General features: G+C 44.0%; 1 protein-coding gene across 1 annotated transcript in view; it reads right to left on the reverse strand.

Annotated features, from left to right (window-relative positions):
- gpc3 (glypican 3) overlaps nt 1–27,365 on the reverse strand; it is a 92,641-nt gene that overhangs the window by 19,881 nt on the left and 45,395 nt on the right. Inside the window, exons 3-6 of the mRNA XM_041048350.1 lie at nt 20,294–20,979; nt 12,432–12,574; nt 11,798–11,923; nt 7,559–7,670 (exon numbers count right to left, since the gene is read on the reverse strand). Coding sequence (XP_040904284.1) covers nt 7,559–7,670; nt 11,798–11,923; nt 12,432–12,574; nt 20,294–20,979 — 1,067 coding nt within the window. The remainder of the gene's footprint in view (nt 1–7,558; nt 7,671–11,797; nt 11,924–12,431; nt 12,575–20,293; nt 20,980–27,365) is intronic.

Consider the following 27,365-nt stretch of genomic DNA (forward strand, 5'->3'; position numbering starts at 1 on the left):
CGTTAAACTGGGTGTGTGTCAACTCCACCTTTCTGACTAAGCCCATAAGGCTATTTCCAGATTCTCTAGTTTGGACTGAAACTTAAATGTATGTTGTTGGCAGAGACTTTGTTCCTATGGTTGATAATCTTTAAAAGCTAATGAAAACTCTTAAGCCTTCCACATACGTTTAAGACAGAACATTAAATAAATTGCTGCCAGTTCATCTTATGGAAGAATAAAACAGTGTCTTCTCTGTTTATTCAGACATTCTCAGTTTAGATCCAGGCGGCGAGGGTTAACTCCTCCTAGTATTAAATATATCTGGTATGACAACAATTTTCAATCTTTTTTTTTTTTTGAGGCTAACCAAATGAAAATCTTGACTTATGTCTGTGAATGTGCCTGATTGTCTGCATGGGGTTTAATAGTTTAAAAAGTCCCATTCCTGCACAGGCCGCTGGTTGCTAAATCTGATTACGCCTCTCAGACAATCTCTTTTTGTCTGCTGCTCTTCTGTTTTACATGTTATTGCCATGGTTCCCAGAGTCATGTGTTGCTAAGAAACCCTCCATTTCGACATCAGCAGACCATCACTGCGTTGTCCCATGATCACACCTAGTGGGAGCCTAAGGACGTTCGGTTGGGTAAGTGGATAATAGAAGCTGGAGCGGCCTGTGCTTGTTTCAGCAGGCTGTAGGGCTACACAACCAGCTGCTCTGCAACTGGCCAGCTTAGCTCATAGATAACAGAGATGCAGAGAGTGCTAGAAACTAGCAAGGTGGGGGCAAAGAGGGAGAAGTAAAAGAAAAAAAGAGAAAGAGAGGAAAAGAACCACCACATACTACAAAGGTGTGGGGGGGCTGGCGAGATGTGAGAGAATGATAAAGTTAGGGAGTGCTAACACTTTGACAGGTCCTGAGAGGAGCCTCAATGCTGCTGTGCCCCCCAGAGCACCGCCACTCCAAACAAAAGGCAGAGGAGGAACAGAGGAGGTCTCTGACCCTCACAGGGAGACCCTCTGATGACCTAGCAGAGACAGGAAACAGGAAGTGTGACCCCTGACCTCTTTTTTTTTTTTGGTGAGGGGGGGGGGGGTCTGTTACAAAGCAACATGCGACTGTGCCCAGTGACAACAAGCCCAGGATGTGTGGATCAGCTCAGAGACAGCAGCAGGAAGACTCAGCTGTTCGTGTCTCTGCTGTCTGACAGTTCAACAAAAAGAAAAGAATCAGCAAATAAACTTCAGCCTGACAGAATTAAAAACCCTCAAGAAACACAAGTACAGGTGAAAACTGCATGTGCTGTGTTTCCTGGTTAGCGAGCCGGGTGCTTGGCTTGTGCAGCAGGGTTTTTATAAGCCGGCTGCGTGATAATTACACCCAGTGGGGTGGTAGTGGTGTGGGAGCAAAGGGGCGGTGTGGGTAGAGGGAGGTGACCCCGACTCGGGCCTCAGGGTTGATGGTGGGGGGACGGATGAGGAGGGGACAAGGAGGGAGGGAGAGGTGGAGGTATGGAGGTAAGAAGGAATGGGTGGCAGTGGTAGAAGGGATGGTTGGGCCTCATTAGCAGGCAGACTAATTGGGAGGAAAAGGGCCCTCACATGCTCTGTCTGACCTCCCAGCCAGCAGGGGAGAAAGCCAGGGTGGGAGAGGGGTGTGTGAGTGCGAGTGTGTGTATGTGTGGAGGTGGGGGGTGGTATCTGGTAGTTGGATTCCTAAAGTTAAGGAACCATAACTCCTCATAACTCCTCAAATCCTGAACTTACCACAAAGTCAGAAGTCTCCGGAAAACAAAGGGATAACATGCGTGTGTGGTGCTCTAACAGGGATACCGACTCTGCCTGCACAAATGCCCCGCAGCTCCTCAGAGGTTTACACCAGGTGTCACACTTCATTTAAAGAACCCTCATGGCTTATCCCCGCTCACAAATATAGCGGCACAGCCCTCTTTCCTCCTTTACTTCCAGAGCAGTTGTACTTCACACACATAAAAACGAGGAGAGCTAGAGGACGAAGGCCCTGGGGGGGTGTATTAAATAACGCTTCAAAAACCCTCAGTAAATAACATCAAACAGAAGTCAGCCTCTTTGACTGGAGTGAGCATAATGGTTAGGTTAGCAAGTGTAAGTTTACAAAACAGCACGCCTAGTCTGACACCCATGGTGTCTATTAGTCTGATTGTAAGCACACCCTGTAGGAAAAGGCCACCGCATGCTGGACTTGTCATGAAGCAGCTTCCATATTATCTCTACTGTAATTATAATGCACATTACACCGTATTTATTCCTATCTCTCATTTGAAGCGTTGCTTTATTTCACAGCCGCTTGTATCCGTATATGTTACTGTTGTACATGAGCTGGATATGTATCTGCTGTAGCCATATTCCTAACTATGTGTGTACAGGATTTATTGCTGCAAGTGTGCACAGTAAAAACTGTCCATGTTTAAGAGCGTGTGTGTGTGTGTGAGAGTTATATATTAAAGAGCGTATTCTGTGCAAACATGCACAAAGTGTTGAGCGCACGCTGCCCAGGCTCTGGTGGCTCGGAGGAAGTGAGACTGCGTGATGGAATTTGTGGCACTCGGGATCTGGTTTATTTTCCACCTTGGATTCCTGTCCTACCTGCAGGATTTTCCCAGGTTCTGGCTTCAATTAGGCTGGGAAGCCGGGAGGAGAGGGAGGGGATCTAGGGGTTTAGGAGAGGGGTGGGGGTGGGCTGGGGGCCTGGAGGAGGGAAGGGCTACAGAACTGGAGTCTGTCACACACAACTCAGCACAGCTGGGGAGATGGAAAGAAAGGCATTAAACTGGGAGAGATAAAGAGTGTTGGAAGTAAACGCTAAATAATTAGAAAAAGGTGCTAAAAAAAAATAAAAGCTTTGGCACGCAATACGAAGATGATTGCTATTCTTTAAACGACAGAACAATTTTAATGGCCTAAGATGAAATAATTGCATTTTTTGTGTTATTGTGTTTTTGCCAAAAGGCATTCATAATAATCTTGAACAAAGATGTCTTTCATATCCATGGTATTCAAAATGTATCTCTCCAAAGTGAGTCACACAGCCAAGAAGAGGCTGTCAGAATAATCCCAGGGGGTCTGACCCTCCAAATGGCAAACTCATCTGACAAATGAGTGGGAAACGCTCTGTAATCAAAGACCAATCACATAATTGGTCTATTTTGCCACTAGCTCAACCATCTCCTGTGAGATTAGTTGTTCAGAGGAGAAACCTGATACTCTGGGAAGTTAAACAGATGTTCAGAAAAACAAACTCATCTCTCCAGAACAAGAACACATCATCAAAATGATATGTTCTAATTTAAGAGCGCTGACTCCAGATATGTCAGCTCACTTGGACAGTTTTCACAAAACGAAAGTGTTAATGCAGAGTCACAGCTACAGCAAAGTTCTCATTAAGGAAACAGCGAGACTTGTCAGACTGGCATCGCAGAATATCATCGACTTGACGTCACCGCCGAGGAGAGTATGTCCAAGTACACTACGTCTTTATCAGCTTTAACGTGCTGCATATACAAGGCACAACACACAGACAGGACCTCACACAGGAATTTGCCACGCAGTGTGAGCATGCACATGTAAAAATGTCCACGGCTCCTCACAGTCCTGCACTGTTTAAAGATTCCAAGTCAAGAAGCAATAACCGAAGGAGAAAGCCATTTCTCTTCATCCATTTGTAGTCCACAGTTCATTTTAAACTTGGCCACGGCTCAGTCATGACATCAGCTGCTTTAGGCGTGAGAAAACGTTGTTTTATAAGCTGAGGTGACCGGCTCTTAGATTTTTTTTTTTTTTTTTTTTTCTTTTGGTGTTTAGTTTAGCCGCACAAAGGCACAGGGTCTCCCTGCCACACTGTCTGTGTATGAGCTGATACTCTGATCAACACTGACAACGTGAGAAATGACACATTTCCGCCGCATAGTTGCATTTCACAGGGCCATCGTCACGGAGCACTTAGGAGTGGAGAAATAAAACATCAGGGGGATTAAAGTTGGAAGGAAGTGGATTGTTTGGAGGGGTCCCATGTTCCCCTCACAGTTGGAGAGTGTAGCCCCTATATTTTATGACACAGTCTCACATTCTGAGGGCTGGGACTGATTCGTGGTTTGAAAGTGGGTCAGTATAAGCTGGAAGAACCACTGATTGTGTTCACTGTTTCAGCCAAAAGGAGAATAATGTTCATTCAAATGGAAAATGTGTGCAGGATAAAAGAGCCTTATAGGACTTGTTAAGACCGGTATGTGAGCGACCCGTGTCCTGAATGTAGAGCTGAATGCATATAAAAGGAAATAATCTATACATTCTTCAGCCCACAGCTCTGAACATACTGTACAGCACACAGGCCACATCATGAGACTGAAATGCTGCAGTTTGTAATCAGCATGGCACTCTGCTTGTTGACTTCCAGGAACATTACACATACTATCTCACTGTTGGCCTGTCCTCATCCACTCTGCATATAAACTGGGCAGATGAAAGTAATTATCTGTGAGTTGTGGCCTATTCTCTCATATCAGATGGTTAATTAGTCCATTTGCTTTTAGCCCCGCAACATTCGGAGCTGGTGCTCTTTCAGCTGGCAGGGAGGCGGAGACCTTGTAAAACTGCTTTTAACTAAACAACATCACTTTCTCCGGTGCCTTCAGAGGTTGTTTACAACCTGCCGGCTCAGAGCAGCTACGACTGTGAAATACTCTGTGTAGTCAATAAACATTTAGCAGGATTATAAAACAAGTTTAAGTTCTGTCTCTTTGGTGATGTGTCACATCAGCCTTCTCTACTGGCAGATATGTTTTTTACATGAAAGAATTCTATGAATGGCAATATCGGTGTTGAAATATCTTAACAGGTTTTAGATGGATTGTCATGAGATTTGGTGAAGACATTAATGGTCCCCATGGCATGTGATTCCTTTAGTGATTCCTTCAATTTTTGTCTAGCACCACCAGCAGGTCCAAATTTTCATTCAGAGATAATTAGCTAATTATCTCTGAACCCTAGCACGCTAAGGTGTTAATCTAAGATGCATGGTAAACTTTACACCTGTTAAAATCAGCATATTAGTATTGTCATTTCTGTTTGCATTTAAAGCAACACTGTGCCTAAGAACGGCCTCACAGATCCACTAGCATAGCTGTAAACTCTTAGGCTGTGTCCAAAATCACTCCCTCTCTATGACAGACACTCGGCAGTTTACTCCGTGGTGAGATACTTATCATCAACATTGTGTGTCAACAACGACAGCTGTAGAGTTAATAGGATACATTCACACATTCAGAAATCGGACACTCAAATAAAATGGGAGACAGTAAATGTGGTGCACAATAAAGTAAACAGCCTATGTTTCAGACACAACCATAGCCCCAAACATTAAATTAGTTTGTAACATGTTTGCAAACTTCAAAAATAGATACACAAATGGTTAGACAACATACTGGGAACAGCTTACAATATAATGAAAAATGATACATAAACACCATAAATTAAGGCCTCAAAAGTTACCATAAACTTCAGTGAGCACTCTGGCAACAAAAATATGATACTGTAAACTTCACAAAGGGTGGATTTTATTGCAGGACTATTGTATTATATTGCATCATATTGTAAGGCGTTCCTGTTATTTTGTGCGCCCCGCTATAGTGATGATTTGAAGTGAAAATATTAGTCTAATCTGATTTCTGCAGAATTTAAAAAAAAAAAGGCATGGCTATGAGTCATAAACAGTTTTACTGCACATGAAATATGCAATCAAGCGCAGCCAGTCTTTTGTCAGATGTTAATCCAACCCATTGAAGTCGAGATCTTAAGGGAAGTTGGAGTTCAAGCAGAAATGTGCTTGACTCTGCTGTATGGTCATCAGATATGGGATTAAAAGCTCCCATGTGAATAGCCAATCTGCATAAATATAAGGCATTTAAGTAAACAGACTCAAAATCTCATAACTGTCCACATGTATACCATGTCATTAGTACAAATGAGTATTACTGAGAGTATTTTTGAGTATTTATCTGATTTGACTGTTCGTGTTTCTAAGGGATTGCCTGAACATCTGTAACACAAAGAGCTCAGTCATTTCACCAACCTGCATTTTCTTGCAAAATCTCATCCAAAGCCTGTCAGGAACCTGATCCACATGGCAAACAGTCTGCACTACAGCAGCTCCGCTTGTAATCATGTGGGTAAAGATGTCTGTCCCTGTCAGAGCAGGAAGTTTTGAAAGGCTTATTACATTAGAGAGTGTGTGTGTACATATCCTGTGTTTTTAAGATTAAAGGATGATTTTGGTTTGCTACAACTTTTTGTAGTTCTGGCCATCATTCTTATTGGCAACAATTTTGTACAGCGTTGCTAAACAGAAGTGTGAGGGGACAAGAAACACACAATCAAACAATCTTCCATGTGGAAGGAGGCAAAAAAACACAACAATTCTGCTCTTCTTGCTTACAGCAGGACTGGTGTGCATGAGGTAATACAGCAAAAGTAAGTGAGAAAATTACAGCGTCTCAACCCACAACCCTATGTATTTTTTCTTGAAGGTCTCTGGTTGTCAGAGGGGGGCTGGAGGAAGGTCCACCGTTGCGCTTTAGATCTCCCAGGTTGTTTATACAGGAGAGAAGGTTTGTAATCCACTGAGACAGGCCTGCAGCACTCAGAAGCTCCCGCACGAAGACGAACCTCAGGCAAAGGCACTTTGCTGCTAGAAGACTGTGCGTGTGTGTGTTTATATGAGTGTGTATTTGGGGTGGGGGGGCAGTTAGGTGGTCAACGGAAATCTTGACAGCTACAAGTGCAACCACCAGGAACCAGGAAATACAGAAAGATCTGTGAGCTGATACATCTACCAACCGAGGCTGACTTTGAGCCTCCATGCAAGCATCTCTGCTCTCAGCCTGCCCACTCCAAAAAGGTGGTTTCCATGGTGATGGCAAAAAAAAAAAGGGCTTTGGCCTTGACAACAGCTGGGGCTTACTGTGGATGGACGACATAAGTCCGTCCGTAACAACAAAGCCTATCACCCTCAGAAAATGCGCCCTTGTCTGGTCAGAACATTGGTGGATTTGTCTAATAAGAGAGGTTTCTTTTTGTCGTCTGTAATTTTGGAGCAGTGCAGATGAGAATAGAAGTCTGTTCACAGCTTCCCTGTCAAGAGTACTTTGCTGTTTAAAAAGGGCAACGTTTTGACATCACCTTGAACAGAAGTTCCCAGCAGAGTTTCTCTCATATATGAGAGAGAAAGGTGCATTACAGCACAAAGCATCCTCATTTCACGTCTTCACTTGTCCTGTGCTGACCGCCCCCCCACAGGAGCTGTAGAGTGAGACCTGAAGCAAATTGGAAATCAATGTCCAATTGTGAACCAAGAAGTAGAACTAATAGGTAGGTAAACCCTTACACCTCCACAGAGGAGAGGGCAATTTGTGCGCACAGACAAACTGCTTATTTGAAGTGTTTCAACTTACCTTAAAAGACTCAGTTAAACACATGAACTCACAGGAACAAAATGGTTAATGTACAAAGTACACACACCATGAGAAACACACTCACACAGCTCACCTGGTTGATGTGTTTGAGTTTGTCTATGATCTGGTTGATGATTGGCTCAGGGGGCTTGTTGCTCTTGGACTCAGAGCCGGAGTGCAGTCGCTTCAGGCCGGGCCCAGGAAACCTGACAGGACAGGAAGAAAAAAATAAAAAAACATGAGTCAGTTCCTTTGTTGTTGAATCGTTTTAAAACAGTTTCACTGACTGAAAAAGCTCAGTGTGAGCGGAGGACATAATGAACTGATCAACGCTCCGTCACTCCAAACAAGGCATTTATCACCACCTAGTGTTGATAAGATGAATGACAGCACCTCTGGTTCTTAGTTTAGGAGCCAATCTGCAGAGCTGGAAAGTTAATCTGTAATTCAACACTAACCAAAGGATTTACCTTTTCCTCACTGGAGACGTTACGTCTATACAGTTAAACAGGGATTAACATTTTTTATAATTTTAAAGATAGTATAAGTATTGAGACTGCATCCTTCCCCTGTGCAGAAAGAACTAATTCATTTGACTATGCTCAAAATGTTTAGGCATTCACCTTAGTCAAGACAATGAAGAACTATTATTGCTGTAGAAATTATAAACAAAATTTAACAACAGACTTCTGTTTTCAATCAGCACAGAGAAGCTGCTACATGTTTTACAATTATGAGTTTTACCAGCAGGCGACAACATCCTCAAAGGAGTTTAACTATTATGCAAAGTCTGGCTGGTGATTAATTTCATGCACATTAAAAAAGGGCAATTAGTGGCTTTTTAATCATATCTGGTGTTAATGAGAGGACATTAGCAGAGATGTACTTTTGTCCTGCTTTAGTACCTAGGGTATATTTAGGTCTGAGCAGCCTACAGGCAGGCGCTTACATGCCTCTGTGTGTAACTGAGGAAACGCAGCTCTGTTGACATCTGTGTATGTTACTGAGAGGAGGAGCTGGCGAGTCTGAAAGTTAGATTTCTCTCCAGTTGTTGTCTTTCATGTCAAGACCTTCCTGCAGGTGTTTCTTCACTTTCAGGCAGTGCCAGTAATTAACCCCTTCCCACCACACCCTCACAGCTCTGAGGAGGAGACTAACCACTTCTGCGTTTGCATTAAGCAAGTATGTTTGGAAGAAGTATTGCCAGGATTGACAACATATCTTCCCCGGGCACCACAGTGACATGAGTGGTGGTGAGGGCAGAGGTCACACTGAGGCGTAAATGTCATCTGCTATATTTCCGCAAATGTTGGAAAGATGAAGGACAAATGGGCCGGAGTGGTGAAAAATGATTTTCATAGAAAAGGTTAGAAAGAGGGAAAAGGGTGTTGAAAAATGTGTGTGTGTGTGTGTGTGTGTGTGTGTGTGTGTGTGTGTGTGTGTAAAAAGCATGAGGTCATGCTCTATTCTCATCCCTGTGACACAGCCCTGAGCACCCACACACACCTTGAACACACGTGCACACATACACACCTTTCACCTGCCATCTCCATTCATCAGTCTTTCGCTCTCCCCTAAGTCAGACTTTTCATTAAACTCAAATTACATCTCCCCAGTTATTTATTCTTCTTATTAGCCATGATCTCACGGTCCCTCTCCGCTGCTAATTATCGCATTAATAATGGAAAGAGATGTGTGATCTATTAAAGAGAGGAACAGAGGAAATATGGGTCGAGGAAGGAGGATTAGGGGAGAGAGATTTTGAGTGAGGATAAGGAGCCGAGGCAGGTTCGTGTTTCACGTGATAGATGCCTGATAATTTTACCGAGACATAATTTGACATGTATCGCCATTAAAACCTTTTTTCACTGCTGATAGTCTCAGTAGTCAGCTCTCAGTTTGTTATTCGATCGTTTCTGTGTTACTGTTTTCTGAGCAGATCAGTTAGCTCCAGTGATAACATAATCTAATCTAACACCAATTACCATGCTATTAGGTCCAGTCTGAATGAGAGAATAAACAACAGGAAGGGTCCAGGTGTTGAAAGAACACATAATGGAGTCTGATGCTTTTCACACCAACTGATGGATCACACCCCCAGTCCCTAGCATACACACAGGGTCAGAAGTTTAGGGACGTGGTGCGTAAACAGTGTGGCTCTTACTGTTAATACGTCCTCTGGCAGCATGTCATGTCATGTTCAGCAAAAAGAGAATTGAATTTAGATGATACTGCTAACAGAGCTTTAACGGACTGGTTAATACAAATTATTGGTGTGGTGAGGTGGGCTGAACTTGATGCTTCACTTTGTAAAAAAATTTTCTTGAATGAATTATCTCAGCAACTATCGGATGGATTGGTATTGTCCAGACATTCACAGTGCATTCATGACATTCATGTTCCCCTGAAGATGAACTGTTTTTCCTCTAATACCATCACAAGGTCAATTTGTCCAGTATTTTGGATTAGAACTGCAAAACCCATGAAATTCCCATCAGCCGCAGGTGTATTTTGTGTTTAGTGCATGTTAACATGGTCAACTAGCTTAATTGACATAGAAAGCATTACATCTGCTTTGCATCAGCATGTTAGCATTGTCAACGTGAGCATGTTAGCATGCTGACATAAGCATTTAGCTCAAAGCACAGTTGTGCCCAAGTACAGGCTAATAACAGTTAACATGGTTAACAAGGCGCAAGTGAAAAATACATAAATAGATAAAATAAATAAATGTACACAGTAAATCCCTAATACAAAGACAGAAAAGATGTCTTTTGCATGTGGCAACTATTTATGTAACTAATAAATATATTGCAAAATAAGGCTGGCAAAAAACAAAACAAAAATTTAGGACAAGAAAAAAAAAGATCCTCCCCTGCTTTCCCAAAAAGTCAGACTATCCTACAAATGTAAAAATAACTATATCCTCCTCCTTTTCTGACATCCATTAAGCTTTGTACAGTCCCTAAATGAAATGTTCACCGTTGGCACAGCATCTTATCTTCTATCAGCTATCACACGCACATGAGTTTACACTGTCATTAAATCCAAAAGAGGAATGGAAATGCAATGTTTTGAGCCGACACAGCGTCACATCTTTTATCAAAGTTATCGGCGTACTGCTCTTTGATGTGGTGAAAAGTGTTGCTCCTCTGATCTTGGCTCCAGGTGGGATGGTAAATACGCCTGATAAAAAAAAAGCGCCACATTTAGCTACAAAGATCACTCCTCATGTATCGGCGACATTCAGTACCCAACCCCTCCAGCGCTTATCCCCCTCCAACCACCCAATCTAAATGTATCTGCATGAGACAATACGAGAATGAATGCCACATTTGTCTCTGGAGAAGGTCCTATCTGGGAGGATAATGGAAGATGATCCAGAACAAATCTCGGAGTGAAAATGTATCCGGAGTGAATTTGCAGGCATTTGCCCTCACAGGTGACATGGAGAATTGCTTGCCTCGGGACATTCTAATCTCTCCATCATTTCGTCTCCTTTCCTGCCTCCCTGCACCTTCCTATCGCAGTTTGGTCCAGCTTGTAATCATCCCCTCAGGACAGCTCTGCCCCCTCGCAAAGCCGATGTCTCCTCCTCGGATTGAGGTTCTTTTCTATCTTTGTGACAGACTCTTTTCAGCAGTTTGAGAAAGCACAAAATTTATTCACACGCCTCCACGGGAACAAGAGGTAAAACATTAACCTGCAGCACATCTCATCTGAAATTTGTGCCTCTGCATTGATTAAACTCTACACACAATTTACAAGGCAAAAATGAAAATGGATGATATCTGTAACTATCTAAGCCAAATTGAAATTGGGGTGGGCTGACGGCGCGCGCAGAAAGGAAGAAGTTATGATGTGTACAGCCAAAGGACAGGGGTGAAGTGAAATATTGCGAAAACCAAATGAGGTTCTGCAGGGTGCACAGGAGATGTTGGATAAAGGAGGAGAGAACGATCGAAACCGCAATTAACTAAGCGAGAAGAAGGTGACAGCGCGCCTGACATTAATAACATCCCATAGAGCCAAAGTCAAGATTTACACTCACGCTCAGTGGGATAGGGGGGGCCCTCATGTGAAGCTCATCAGCTCTGGGCAAACTTACCCTTCAACTCACCTACACTCTCCTAGATGTGCTGCTGGAGTATTGGGAATTCAGGAATCAGAGCAGACTATTTGTGTAACCGATCATTTAGAAAGCCAATAAACCTGAGCAGACACTTCCTGCAGGCTGCAGGGTGTGCTAGAGGGCGGACTCGTCTGGGGGTGTATGTAGGGCTCGCAGCGTGTTTTGTAGCTGTGAATTCAGGCAAATGAAACACTGATTTACCTGTCTGTCATCTCCTGCCCATTCCAGCAGAGGGAGTGGTTCGCTGGAGCAGGCTCACGGCTGCACAACGCCTCCCCGAGACCACTGTAGAAGGAGCTGAAGCCCCTCAGGTTGGATATGAACTCCCTGAAGTAGGTAAAGGAAGGGAAAATGTTCAACAGAGAGTGAACAAAGAACAAAACTCCTGAATATAACTCGCATTTATCTGCAGGGACAAGAGCAGAATTCTTCCCATAGAGAAAGAAGGAATGAAACAAAGAAAGACAGACAAAGAAGAGGCAGAGATAGTATAAGAGAGGGAAATTTAACAGTGAAAGCAAGTCGATGAGATGCCCCTAGAGAAGGAGAGAGCAAAAGAGGCTAGAATAAGCAGTGTCTCTATCCCTAATTGACATTAATCTGGCCATTGTGCTGCCAAGGCCGGTGGCCCCGCTGGGCATCATTACACTGTTCATTTAAGCCTGTTACTGCATCAGGGGTGTTAAAAAAACTCGAGTAGAGAAAGAGTGTCTCAAGGAAACAGGAAGAAACCTGCCCACAGTGTCAGGGACAATATAACAACGGTCAGGGACGTGAGTGCTGCTTCATCAGCTGGAAGAGTCTTAGTCTGGATTACAGTGCCTTATTTCCTCACCTGCGGAGGCCAGCCAAAGTCTCATCAGAGTCTGAGGATGAGGGCTGTGCGTTACGGGCTGCAGAGACAGCAGGAGGCTGGGGAGGAGGAGATCCGACGGAGCGAGAGGCCCGCTGAGGAGTGTGTCCACACATCCCGTTCACCTGCAAAGTACAAAGGGGAGGGAAGAAAATGAGAAACCGGCATTGAGTGAGGGAATTCAGTTCCCCAAACCTCTTCACCCCACTTATGTTTCATTGCTCCCAGGTCCTGGTCCCGAGCCTGTTTACTCAAACTCTTAATAGCAATGACACTGCAGACAGCGAGAACCTGTCAACAGCCAAACTGTCGGCCTTACTCAGCTGAGCCCCTCTGCAAATTGTCATCTGTTTGCGTTTGTTTATTTTTGGGAGGGATGAAAGCAGGGGGGATTTGCATAACAAACAAGTCATTGTATCCTCTGCCAGCCGTTTCCGCCTTGTTCGAATTTGTAGTCATAACACTCCAAAACCGCGAGCATGAAAATAAGGCCTCTCGTTCGCTTCTTTCCCCATATAAATGCCATTGTGTTTCCACGCGAGACGACATAACAATAATAAATAAGAAGTCCCTCTCTGTCTCTCAGAGATAATGGGCCTGGCACATTCTTTTCAGGTGCAATAAAAATGCAAATGGCTGTTAATGTTTAGCTTGTGGTTTAATGATTTGCCGGTGGTTTAATTTCCCTCGGGGATACTGGCCGAGGCTTAATTCTGCCATGTAATGTTAACAGCTAATTGTGCCCAGCTCCCCTTTAAGTGAATAGGCTGGCACCATTGCTGCTGAATACTGATGGGACCTGATAGAGCAGCACAGGACATCTTTATCTGGTGGCAACCGAGGCCGCACGCACGCACACACACAAACACGCACGCACACATGCACGTGCACGCACCGAATATCCAGCATAAACAAAAATGAGTCATTTCATGTCATTATTCATTTGAACGTAATGCACCGAAGCCCATTAACATGATAAACATGCACTCCCACATAATACACTCACTGCCAACACGCACGTACTGTATGTTACATAAACACACACACACACACACACGCATGTCATTGCATGCATGCTGACACACAGAAATGCTGATCAGGTGTAAAACAGAATCATCTGGGTTAATCAATGCAACCTTCTCATCCAAGGATTCAGCACCAGCCACAGTACAGACACCTCAGTCTACACACACACACACACACACACACACACACACAATCCTGATAGTCACAGATGGTTGAGTTCTCCTGCACCAGGCATTCACTAATACCCAACATCCCTGACTAGCCATCTCCACTAACACTCCCCTCCTGTGTACTTGGGGGGAAACATACATGCACACACACACGCACACACACACACACACACACACACACACACACACACACACACACACACACACACACACACACACACACACACACACTCTTTAGCCCATTGTCTCCTTCCACATCTTCCTCTCGTGTAATTCTCTCGTTCACCTGCGCCTGGAGCGAGTGCTGGTACTCCCACAGGCCATGATTAATGTGATTGGAGCTGCGTTCCTCTTTTTGTTTGTGCGTTCCCAGGAAGCCGTAGGGGAGTTGTGGCACAAGGGAGAGACTGATTCAGCGCGCAGCCGCCCTCCCCTCCTCCCCCCCGCCGATTGTTTCCGGATTCTTCAAGGAAGGGGCTCATTAGTGGGGTATTAATATCACCCTGGGCTGGACTAACACAACCAACAGGAGAGTCTGCAGATAAAGCCAGCCTCAGCGTGAGAGCTCGGAAATGTCTGCACACTTTTATCTGCACCGTGCAGCCTGCCTCGCTGAGAAAGAGAGGTGCTGACGGCCAGTAATACGACACACACACACACACACTTACACACACATAAACCTTATGGTCCACGGGTCCATGGCACACCTGCATCTCAGGTTCCGTGTGGTGCCCAGCTTGACCAAACACAGTGTAAAGATAAATTCCAAACAAATCAATAGCAATGTGTGTGGACTCTGACGCTTATATCGTGATCACAATGAGTTATTAATGAACAAACAGTTTCAGGAGGAAAGACGATACTATCAGTGTTACAGAGGTGGCAGGGCTCCATGCACAGCTGTAACAACATATTGGAGAGTATTTGGTGAGTAATGTTTGTGTTCCAGGGGAGTCGAGGCTCAGGGGAGATACTGAGTCAGCACTCAGCCCTCCTCCTCCTCCTCCCTGCATTGTTGTCACCAGCATAGGAACTGCCTTCTGTTGAAATGCACACATTATAGGCATCCTATTTCAGCGTTCACATTCCCCCAGTTAAGTGAAAATGAGGGAGAAGTCTCGCTCTGTCAAAAGTAAAGCAACACCGGACAGCTCTCGTGGTTATATCTCCAAATGGCTACTGTCTGGGTTGGAAATGAGGAATGTGGCACAACATCGTTCAGTCTGATGTGGAGTAAATTGTTTTAAAATGTCTTGGATTGTTGTTTTATTAGACCAGCAGGTTCTTCTCAAGGTTTATACCTATTAAAAGCAACTTTTTCCCCGCGACTGTCACCAAGCCACTGGTCTCTGTAAATAATAATATAAAGTACGATAAAAACATGCAGTATGTGAAAAGAGCCCTGAGATGACTCCTGTTATGATTTGGCACCATATAAATAAAACTGACTTGACCACACCACTTGATTTGACTTTGAATTGGGGGGTGTTGTCAACTTCTTTGCCTGATGTATCCCCCCACAGTCAAACTCACGTAGCCCTTTACAGACAGCATTAAATGTATTCAGCCTGCATGTAATTTAACACTATTATTATGGATCTTGTTACAGTATATATTTTCATAAGACTGAATTATCAGTATTTAGGTGTGTTTGGCTGCATTAGCATTCATATCACTGCCACGTGAAGTAAGCTGGATATTTCCACCATTTATCCATTACTTTTAGCTACGTATTTCAGCTGTTTATCTATTACTTTTAGTTTACAATACCAACCAACCATCATCTAATATTTTCAGCTAAACATTTCAAACACATTTCTATTACCTTTAGCCATCTAAGTCTATCTAAGTTAGCTTCCAGGCTCATCATTATATACCACTAATCAGTTCAGCTCAATACAAAATCCACCATTACAGAAATCTCTGCTTCACATTAATGAGATATGACCACAAATGTGAAAAAAGAAAGCTGTCTATATTTCATCACAAAGTTGGATTACAAAAATATGTCCTAGATGGTAAAACCTAAACATGTCAGTACTGAAGCATAATGGTGACTAAATACTGCACGTAAGTGAGGATGTTAATCTCACTAAAATAGATGATGTGCAGATCAGAGTCTAATTTAAAATGAGTCGTTAGTTGTTTATGCATCAAGGTTAAGGAAATGCTTGTAAGAAAAATGGATTTCACACTTCTCACTCACAGTTCTGCAATTCCTGAAGCATTCAGAGCTGTGAAAAGCTATTAAAGCACGATGTCTTTTTGATTTTATAGACACGTGTCTGATGCAGATGAAACAGGGATCTGTGAGTGTGGATTAGGAACATGATGTTTTCTTCAAAGTCAAACAGAAAACGTGTCTAAGGAATTTGATAGGTTCCCTAAGAGGGTGCAATAAGGGGCAAATTCCCTGCATTGGGAGAACACTGAACTTTTGAGAAATGGCTCCTCGGTGCAAATGACTGAGAGCAAAATGAGACTTGTGACCACATTACCAATAATTATGTAGCATAGATCAGATGATTAGTGAGTAAATAAAAATAAACAGTCTTGGGCAAAATGGTTATATCTTATGTTTACTGAAGGTTTATTTAAACCATTTTTACTTGTAAATGACTAAAGAAAGAGGGGGCTGTTATTTAGTTATGTTCGGCTAAACAAACAAAAACCTTATTTTTCATCATTATGTCAACTCTTCAGTTAGAAATGCAAATCTAATTGTAATTTACATGGCCAAACAACTCAACTACTGGCTGGGCCTCTAAGCACACCACAGTTTATCTTCTATAATTCAAATTAAAAATAATACTTGATAAATAATAACTTAGATGATATGTTACAGCATTTATAAACATGATTTATTACATGTTTAAAAGCTCAAGTGGCTTTTACATCTTGGAAACAGATTCTGATTCTTGTGTCTACGGTGGCCTCCATGTTTGAACGGATTAATAAGTAATAAAAATGCAGCAGAGATTTAATTAGTTCTTGTTTCCTCAGTGAAGCAACAGTTAGGATGTGATTTGATCTGTTTCAGCTATTTTTGTGCACAAAGGGGAAGACAACAAAAAAGGGAGCTCATGAAAAGTGTGTTATTGACAAAAAAATGTTCAAGGCACACAAAGAGTTATGTGATATTAGACTAAGCATCCAACTGTGTCGAGTGCGTGACAATACACAACTTGTACTCTGCTGTATATCTCCTCTAATCGTGGTCAGATCCATCATATTTCTGTCTCAGCCTACTTCTCGTCTGCGTTTTCAGCCGAGGGGTCGCAGGGTGATGGATGTCTACTCCACACACTCCCTGTCCTCCCTCCCCTTGGGCTCGCTCTTCACACTCTCCATTCTTCTTTCTTTTTCTTTCCCTCTCTCTGTCGCTGCATCTCCCCTCTCTTTCTCCTCAGTAACTGGTAAAAATAGAGCTTCATAAATCATGCATCTTCTCTCACAGCGGCACAGAAGAACAGGAGAAAAAGAAATGGGGGGGTGGGAGGGGGGGTGCATGAAAGAGAGAGAAGGATGTTGAGGATGAGATGTAGAGACGGAGGTGGATGACATCAAACTCCAGGAGTGGGGTGGGAAGTTGACAGGGGAATAGATTGGAGCTGCAGGGCTCTTGGCTGCCCTCTTCGTCTCTCTGAACATTGGTTGATTCACACTAGAGTCGCTCTGGATGGAGGAAATGAATGTTAACAGGCCGGGGAGCGGGCTGGCGGACGATGAGTGGTCATCTCGCCAGCAGAGATACATGTTTCAAGTCCGCAGAGAAGAGAAAAGATGTCTCTCTCACACCTCGAGGACTCTTTTACTCTGATAGAGTCGATCCGTCTGTCACCCTCGGTAACAGGGGTCTGCACTCTCCCCGGAGGGGAGGTTAAGTGAGAGATACCAACCACAGCTGCAGCTACTACAGTCACTGGAAACCACAAAACAAGACATGGTACTCTGTAGATTTATTGGGTTGCTGTATGAAATATTGAAGTATCACTAAAAGAATACTTAAGGTTTCCTCTTCCCGATTTAAAAAACACCAGAGGAGTGATTTTACACATTTTTAACCCACACATCATATATACTTTACACTGACGCTTCCCATTTGCCAAAACATAAAATTTTTAAACATTCTAGTTGACTACAATTTTCACTTCACAGTGCTTCTACAGTTCTTAGTTTAATATCAAGACAGAGAATGGAAAATGGAGACTAAGGTTTGGCTTATGTCTATGTCTAGCCAAGCAGCAGACTAATAACGGAAAAACCAGGTCAGGAGGAGGGTTGGGAAAGACGTGGACTATCTCTCAGAGAGACCACTATGCGAATGTGGCTTCAACCCCTGCCACTTTGTCAGTCTTAATGTATGTATGAGATGAGTGGGCCTCAAGCAGGACACGAACTACACCATCAAAATCTTAAAATGGGGATGAAAATCTAAATACCAAAAACACTAGAGTCTTCATCTTGTGATAGGATCACACCAGCCACATGACCAGTCAATATGTTGACATTCCAACCAATGAGTACTCAGCATTTATTTCCATGCTATTACATGAGTTCTCAGTGCTCATGAGTCTGACCACACCCATCTTTGAACTTAAACTTAATTTTGATCTCAAGTACACACCTGTACAACACCTGGCACACTTATGATGCCATTGGGGACAGACAGACAGACAGACAGACAGACAGAGACAGACAGACAGACAGACAGACAGACAGACAGACAGATACACCTGCCACAGTACCAAAAACCACCTCTGTTTTAATGCTCACTATAAAAGGTGTCTCCAGGACCACATTTTGCCATGATCACACACACACGTTTGTACTTCTATCTTTGTGAGGACACTCTTTGACATAACTCGTTCCCTAGCCCCTTAGCCCTTATTTGTCACCATGAAACACAAAAAAAAACAGTGCAATGGTCCTTTAATCCCCAAGTTCACCCAGACAAATGCTAAACTTGTTATTTGGGGTGAAGTGAAAAGGTGTTGTCTAATTTTGGTTGATCTCCCATGACTGCTCAGTGAGACAAAATTAGCCTTTAGGGAAACGATGCGTCTGTCCCTTCAATGACACCACTGAGCAAACCCTGTCTCTGCAAGATTACATTCAAACACTTGCACGCACACACACACACACACACACACACACGACCTTGTGACAGAGCTAAACAATACGCTGCCATGGCAGCTTTAATCCCATATACTGGAACCAGACTCTGAGCCATAAACACAGTGTAAAGTCATCTGTGGTGACTGGAACTGCAGTCTTAAATTAACCCACACAGGCCTTATTTAATTTTGGATAAGGATCTCGCAGAGAGACAGAGAGAGAGAGCGATTTCCCCTAAGTCAGCGATTCATGGATGCAGCCACGCCCTCCCGCTGGAGAGTAAGTGAGGTCAACCTGTGTGTTAATAAATGATGGGTTCTGAGTGGAAACGTGGTCACCAGAGGGATTTGGGGTGTGAGAGTGAAAAGTTCAGCAGATATACAAGAGCAAAAGCACGTCCAGCTCTGTAGCTCTGGCAGAAAAAAGGCCTTCATATTTCATGACCGCTTCTCCCTGACTTCACATGTGGGCTACGAACAAGCTTGACGGTTTTATCGGAGTTGCAACTGCACATAACGGGTCACCGCTGCTGAGGAGTGAGAGATGAGTTTAAGTGTGACGTGCCTGAAGCATCTGTCCGACTAGCTGAAAAAATACACGCCTCTCCTCCGTCCCTTTCCTGTCCCTCCTTTATTTCTTTCTCTTGATTCAGTTTAGTCCAAGGTGCTTTCTTGGTTTGCGGAGAAATAATATGTTGTGGGTCTCTGCTTGTGTATTTGTGATTTCTTATTCCAAGGTGATGTCGTCTTTGATGGACTGAAAAAATGTCACCAAAACAAACAACAACAAATGTTGTCACAATTTTCTGATCTGAAACTGACTATTGCAAGAATGTGATATTTCTTTCCTTCCTTCGTGTGCTGTGTGTTTTGTCCTGTGGGGTTTGACCATGACACTGGCACAACATCACAAAATTCAGCTTCCTCATTCATTTCAAACTGTATTGTCACATGGCCCTGAGGGGAATTTAAAAAAAAAAAATCTCAGTCAGGTTTCATCTGGCACTGGACGTAGGACAGCACATTCCTGGTAGTTCACTTCTTAACATGAAAGGCATGAGGGTTTAGTTAGTTTTGCTTTCTGTCCAACAAAACTGAAAACTGCCCCATACTGAAAAAGGTGATGTAACATGTCTAATGTGGATAAAAGATAAATACTGAGCAGTGTCAAAATGACCAGTCTGGCATCATGATGCTGCAGATTAAAGTACAGGTTATAGTAGTGTGATAGATAGGCCCTCGCCCAGGCCTGCAGGAACACTGAGATGTTTGCGTAGTGACCACAGTCACAATTACAGGTCACATGACGCACATTACAAAAGGAATGAAAACATCAAGTCAAAGAGTTTTTCATTAAATTATTTTCATGCAGGAAGTTGGTCACTTCAGCCAATAGCGCTCATACTCAACAGGCCCAAAAACATGTCAACCTGAGGAACTTTGCTGTTTTCTCTGAATTGAATGGTGCAGATTACTTTCAGCATGACAGCCACTTATTAAGTGTGTATGAGTGTTAGTGTGCAGGACTCACCAGGGCACTGAGGCGGCTGCGTGCGTTCACAGCGTGCTTAAGAGCCAGTTTGATCATTGAAGGCAGCCTAAGAACAACAGCCTCCATGTCCTGCTCCCCCCTCATGGCACCAGCCAGCTTCCCCAGTCCGTCTACGTAGCTCCTCCAGTGAGGCTGAACCTCGGCCGCTCCCCCCAGGCAGCCGTGCATCACCGCCTGACAGAAGCCTCTGCAGGCTGGCGGCCCCAGCATGCCCTGGCAGTGCGGGCAGTACCACAGCCTCAGCAGGGCTCGGCTACAGTCCCGGCTAGGCCGCAGGTGGTCTGTTGTGTTGATAACCTCAATGCCCAGGTTCAGCGCCTGCAGGAAGACTCGTGTGGCCAGGAGAGACCGAGACAGACGGGTCATCATCAGTTTGGGATATGGGCCAAATGCTCCTGAGTCCTTCCAGGCTCCTCTGACACACTCCTCAGACACAGACGATGTGCTGCCCCCCAGAAGGCGGCGGTACGTGAGGGGGAAGAGGCGACCGTAGAGCACCGCCACCATGTGGTCCACTGCGGAGTCTGAGCCAAGGATGTAGAGCGACATGTCAAGGAACAGCTGCCCCACCGAGCTCTGGGCCCCACCTCCGAGACTGGGGAACTCTGACTTCAGCATGGCCAGGGTGGAGTTACGGCCATGGCGCAGCACCAGGTCAAAGGCCTCTGCGAGGAAGAAACAAAGCAACAGACAAAGAGTCACATGAGGTGAAAGTTAGGCCACATCTGAAAGTTTCTGCGTTCAGAAAGTGACAATACGCCGGAGTTATCACGCCAAGCTGTCAAAAAACAGGCAGCAATTTGGCTCCAGAACATGAAACACTCAAATAGATGCAATTCCCCCCAAACACCGATCCCATCCCTAACGATCACAGTCTGAGAAAACTTCCCACGCAGAGCCTCTCCTTCCCTTTACCCAACTTTTCTCGATCCGTTGTTTTCTCTAATGGGACTGCTCACACATGCACACGACAAACACACACACACACACATTTACACAATACTTCAATAACAGACGATGATTTGAAATATAAAGAGAGCAAAGCTTCCTCAGCAGATGAAAAGCAAGATTTGGGGTTTGACCTTTCAATACTACAAAAGAGCAGACTAGAAAAGAGCTCACAGAATTTAAAAAAAAAAAAGGTCCCCTTAAAAGAGAGTATTAATCTCAATATATTAGTCAAGTGGAAGAGGCATGGCCATGAGGATGTCTTCAGGGAAAAAAGCACACAGAGGGAGGGGTGCGTGGCCGATATGAGGAGGGAAAATAATCAGTGGCGTTTCAAGGCACAAAGTGAAGTCTTATCAACAAGGTGGCACAAGAAGCAAGAGCTCTATCATCGACCCGGTAGCAAAATAAGTGAGGACCCAACAACAGAGGGGATTTAAAGCTCCATTACTGAACTTAGCAGGGGAGCTGAGAGTCAGTGAAATGAAGCTTTGGACAGGAGAATAGCTAAGGATGCTGAAATCCCATTTATACCGCAGCTAGTGCACTATATCACTTTGTTGAGAGTGATAGCCACAACTGTTTTGTGGGGGTGGGGGCACGGGGGGTGCGAGGGGTGGGGAGCACTGGTTTAAGGGACATTTGAGGAAGTGATTGGTTTTTGTGCTGCAGCAGCTCGCCATTTCATCTTTGTTATTTGATTTTTTTTCTTGCTTGGATAGTTTAATTTCTTTCTCTTCATGCTTCTCTGAGGTCAAATGAAGCTCGTCAGCCTACACAAGGCTCTGGGTCCTCGGACAGCACTGAGAACAATGTGACAGCCTCTGTCTCTTTTGTGTAGGACACATAATGTGGTTTTCTGTGTGTAATCTCAGGCACATAAGGAAGTCTAAATGAGAATATGACAATATCTGAGAAAAGGCAATGAACATCACTCCCGCGCTCTTGCCTGCTGCTGGTATACACTTCAATGACAGTGACCCGACTGTAGTTGAAATGTACTTTATAATATAATGAGTTTTTTTTTCCCTATGATTTCTAAGCAGATTTATGGATGTTTATTCACGATGGACAAAGGAGATAATGATACCCTCAGGAAGTGCACATCACACTAAATGGTATCCAGTATGTTTTCCACATGTGTTACGTTATGACTCCAAGAAGCATTTTTCATTCAAATTCACCTCACATAGTGTTTCTGCCTCCATCCTGATGGTTAAAATGAATCAACAGAGCAATTAGTTAAATTACCAAAGAGCACAGTGAGCATTTTATTCTCCACCTCCCGCTGTAATGTTTGTTTCCTGTCTGAATGAGGCTTAAAGTTGTATGCAATATATTGCAACAAAGTCAATATATAGATGGACAGATGCAAATTAACTCTGGGTGCTGTGATTTGAGGCGAAGGAGCATCATTATCGGCTGATGATGATTATTTTGGGAGTTTATGACTGCAAATCATGAATTTACAGGTTTAAGAGGAAAATAACACGAAGTACTAAAATTTATTGGCTGATCATCCAAAGTCCAAAGTCTCAGCTGATGCACAAACACAACAAAGGCACTGTATATGTAGCTTATCTATATGTGAGAGTCTCTGTGTTGTGCACTGTAGTTCAAATGACAGGTGCTAAAGGCAACTCTGGGTCAACAGTCCTTACTCCAATCTGCATAATATTAATACAGTCATTTAGTTTTAAGCAAAAATGGAAAAATATTAAAATACCTGCTGACCCATGCACTTTGACTTACATTAATACATGTCAGTAGTTATAACAAACCTTTACATTTGAATCTGATTAAACGGAACGTAAAAGTCCCCAAACCGCACATAAACAGGAACGGTCAAAACATTGGCAGTAAAATGTTAGCCTGCTCGCAGCTGTATGTGAAACCCATCTTAAAGTGAATATCAAACAATCTACACCAAACACTAACTGAGAGGAGAGGAGTTCATATGAAACAATGAAACATCATTACACATCATTCTTATACCTGCAGCAAGTCTGAAAAACGTTTACACACACACACTTACATCTCACCCCCTGCATACCACATGAACGCGCCCACGTAGCATACTGCGTCACACAGTCATTCACACACCTGGTGAAAACACACAGGTGGAGATAAAGGTAAACAGACATAACAAATTGGTGGAATGTAGTAACATAACCATAATAACCTGACCTAACGTCTGTATAGTCTCTATATTTGCTGTTTGGAGTGAATAAATACAAACTGCACAAAAAAAAATCCACAGTATACCAGCAGCGGGCAAGTAACTACGGGCAAGTAGTTACTTGCCCGTTTGCAGAAGAAATCAGGTTAAATCCAAAAAAATCTGGATATGAATGCATTTTTAAGCTAAAACTACTGTTCAGCAGAATTCACACAGTGCTCCTTTAAGCAAGCCATTTATCCCCACACAACCTCAGTGGTGAACAGCAGCACACTGTGATTATATGACTCAAAGTGTGTGAATATGAAACTGGGTGAAAAGCAGCATGCACGCTCGGCGAAACAGTTGCTGGGTGAATAAAGGTTAAGAAAAACATTTGAGGATGTTTGGGTGGAGCGTGAGAGGATGCTGGAGGAGCAGCGCTCATCTGTTTAGGTTTTCAGGCTGCGGCCGCCCTGTTGCGCCTGCGAAGCACTTCCCTCTGTGATCAATGAGCAGACAGATGTGCAGATTGCAAGCCGAGACAAGGAGACAGAATGGGAGGAGGGACGACACTCCCTCACACAGACTCACGGAAAAGCACAGTCATAGATGCACACAGAAATACAAAGTCTTCTATTCCTGGCCAGATACAAGCAGAGGCCTCTTATATTTGGTTACTGATCGAAAGTTGAAGTCAGTGAGAAAATGCACGTACACCTCAAAGCTATCTTCTCTTGGTTTTTTTGGTTTCTATGAAAGCCTCTTACATCAAACCCTGTAATTCAGCTGATACCTGTAGTATCTCTTACACCACAAAGAGGAGAGCCACTTTGTAATGGTAAAGAGAAAGACTAGAGGGCTCTCCGTAAATGCAATTCAATGGCTCTAAGTACCCCGGGTCACAGTAAGAACCATTGCCAGCCCATTTCCTGCGCATGCTGCTCGCTCTCTTTCATCAGTGCAGGATCAGGTATCCTCTAATGGAGGGGAGAGGGGCTGTATGTCAGGGACCTGTGACATTCTGGATGCAGCTATAGGAGGTCAAGAGAACACATTACCAGAGCAGGAGTCCACAGAAAAATATTGGGTTAAAATTAACAGTAGCATTTATTTTGTCAGTGTCACAGATGGAGGCAGAGGGCCGGCTTCTGGAAAACTGTTTCTCCTCTGAGACCAAAGGCTTTTAACAGGCAGATCAGAAGCACATGGCAGAGGGAAACATCTCTGTATCTCTTTTTTTTTTTTTACCTCTGTCCACCTATTCACCAGCCAGATAATATTTACTCCAAGGATTTTGGGCTTCTCCGCTTTCTTGGACATGAAAATGTGGATGTCGGACCCATTAAATTAAGTTCAGCCTTCAGCATGTATACAGAGCACGTTGCTACTGTGGATATCATAAATCCGTGGATATCATAAATACTTTATCATCGTATCTGCTTTCTCTGCATATCGTGTCATTAATCAGAGACACCAATTAAACTGTGATCTGTGGCTGCAGATTTCAGGTTATCTAAAGTGTAAATCCAATAAATCTGTGTCACAGTGTGGTCACTTATTTCTGACATGTTTAAGCTCTAAGTGACTCCAGCTCTGACATCAAACAGGCTTTTCATATAATCTATGAGCGGCCTGTCAAATGAACACGTTTGATGTTCATGAGGCCATCAGTCTGGGTGTTACATAAGTCAACTCTGTGGCTCATAACACACCAGACTGACTGACCGCCGACAGCGGTTGACACGCGGCAAAGGCAGACGTGCGCGCTCATCAATCAGCTGCCCATACACCCATTATCCCCAGGAGAGGAAAACATCAATAAATTACCCAGCCAATGAGACTAATCCATTTGGCTGATGGAGTGTCACCTCTAGCCGCCACGGAGACGGATGGAGGAGCTGCTGCCACCTGGTCCCAGTGACAAAACAGTACCTGTCCAGGACACAGAGAGAGGACTGGCAGGAGAGCCAAGGCGGCATTCACAAAGACACATGCCAGCATATTGTGTGTCAGGTGAAATGTTGTATCTCCAGTGTCGCTTTTGATGTAACAAATGAAAACAGCACGTCGACTGAGCAAATACAGAGTTTTTAAAAAGAACTTTATGAAATCAGCGGTGGTCAAAATGCCTTGTCATGTGACTTCAGCTGCAGTTAAAACCTGCAAATCACCAAAACGTTATAATTCTTTGTTCTTTCTTTATATGCACATTGAAGATGCAGATGTTCAGAGGCTGACACACACACACATACATCCCAGCAGCCTTTGCAGTCAGTTATAATTTTATGAGCCTGTCTACAATAAAAGCAGCATCTGTTCATTGATTGTAAACAATATGTCGTTTTTCCAGACACATTTCAGACACATTTCAATCAGCCCCCCCCCCCCCCCCCCCCGCCTCAAAAGCAACCTGTCCCAGGTAACCTGAGATCCGCTCCACCTGGCGAGCTGCTCTTGCGGGACTGGCGTGTGTCTGGGTCTGGGTGCCCAGGGCTTACGGGACGGCGGCGGATGCAGCAAGGGAAGGGTGGGGTGGACTGATTCCAGGAACATAGCAGACAGGATGCTGGTAAGGCCCAGATAGCATCACCAGCAGACCATGAGGGCCAATGGACAGCGGGGCAGAAATGAGACATGTATTAGGTTACTCCATCTGTTAGAGAGCACCTCGTCGCACACACAGACACACACGTGCACGCACTCGGACGAACACAATGCAATCACACAGCGCGCAGCAGCAACCAGGTGGTGATAGTGTGAGCGAACATTTGGCAAACCATAGTGGGAGGGCAAGGTGTGAGTCAGGTGTAAGGACTAGAGCCACACACACACATGCACACACGCACACACACTAGCAGATTTTTCTTTTCATTCATTCATCTGCTGCTCCACGAGCTTCTGGAAAATGTTTCCCCACAGCCAGACAAAATTAGGAACAATGAAAATTCATCTGCTGGTCTTATTACCTGTAGTCCACTACCCAAATTAAGAGAAAAGGGGTTTTCTCAGTCTCACACAGTGTGCCACTCTGATCCATTTATAAAATATCAACACTAGTTGTTTAGTTCTTGATGCTTGATGCTTGAGAATAATTTTGGGTCTTTCTGCCATAGGTTTGGCTAACTGCATCTTAGTCCCCCACTGTGCTAAAGAAACTATAAAAAATGTCAGTGAGCCACGCAGTTGCCCTGGGTGACTATTACTTCATTTCCACAAACATGGGCACTGCAGTTTATTTTGAGTCAATCCCATACACTGCTGTAATTACTTCAGCGCCAAATGTGTATTAATCCCTGGCTGAAAATAGTCCCGAACAAATGCACTGTTTACTCTGGTTAGATCGAGAAGTGTTTACTGAGCCTTTTTTTTTAATTAAGCGTTGTACATTTGCGACATGTCTTTTCCTCATATGAAGTGATCATAAAATAAACCCAGGAACAATAAGCCACAACCAATGTTACTCCCGTCTTCTTATTTCTTAATAAAAGACAGGAAGCACTGGACATGCACACAGACCAATACTGCAGTTCGTAGCTGATACAGAATATGCAAGGCTGCTTCCTCTGCCCCATACTTCTGTCTTTCACCATTGACTCCATTGATCTCTGGCGCTGCGGTCCTTGCCGAGGTCAAAGTTGAGTGGTGCTCTATCTCTGACTGGCAAACAGGCGCTGTCGGAGGACATGGTGTGCAGCGGAATAGAGGACGCAGTGAGATGGGAAGGACAAAAGGGCAAAAGTGTACTTGAAAAACACAGCAGAGAGCTGGAGGGGAGGAGGAGGAGGTGGAAGAGGAGGAGGAGGAGGAGGAGGGGGGTTAGCGAATAGTGCCAGAACGTGTGGAGAGAAACATTCAGCGAGGCAGGCTTTGAAGCTGCATTCAAAGGCAGCTGGAGTCAAGCAATGCCAGAGCTGTGAGACACATCGCACACCTCTCACCAAA

Source organism: Toxotes jaculatrix, chromosome 10, assembly GCF_017976425.1.
Source record: "Toxotes jaculatrix isolate fToxJac2 chromosome 10, fToxJac2.pri, whole genome shotgun sequence".
NCBI classification, from domain to species: domain Eukaryota; kingdom Metazoa; phylum Chordata; class Actinopteri; family Toxotidae; genus Toxotes; species Toxotes jaculatrix.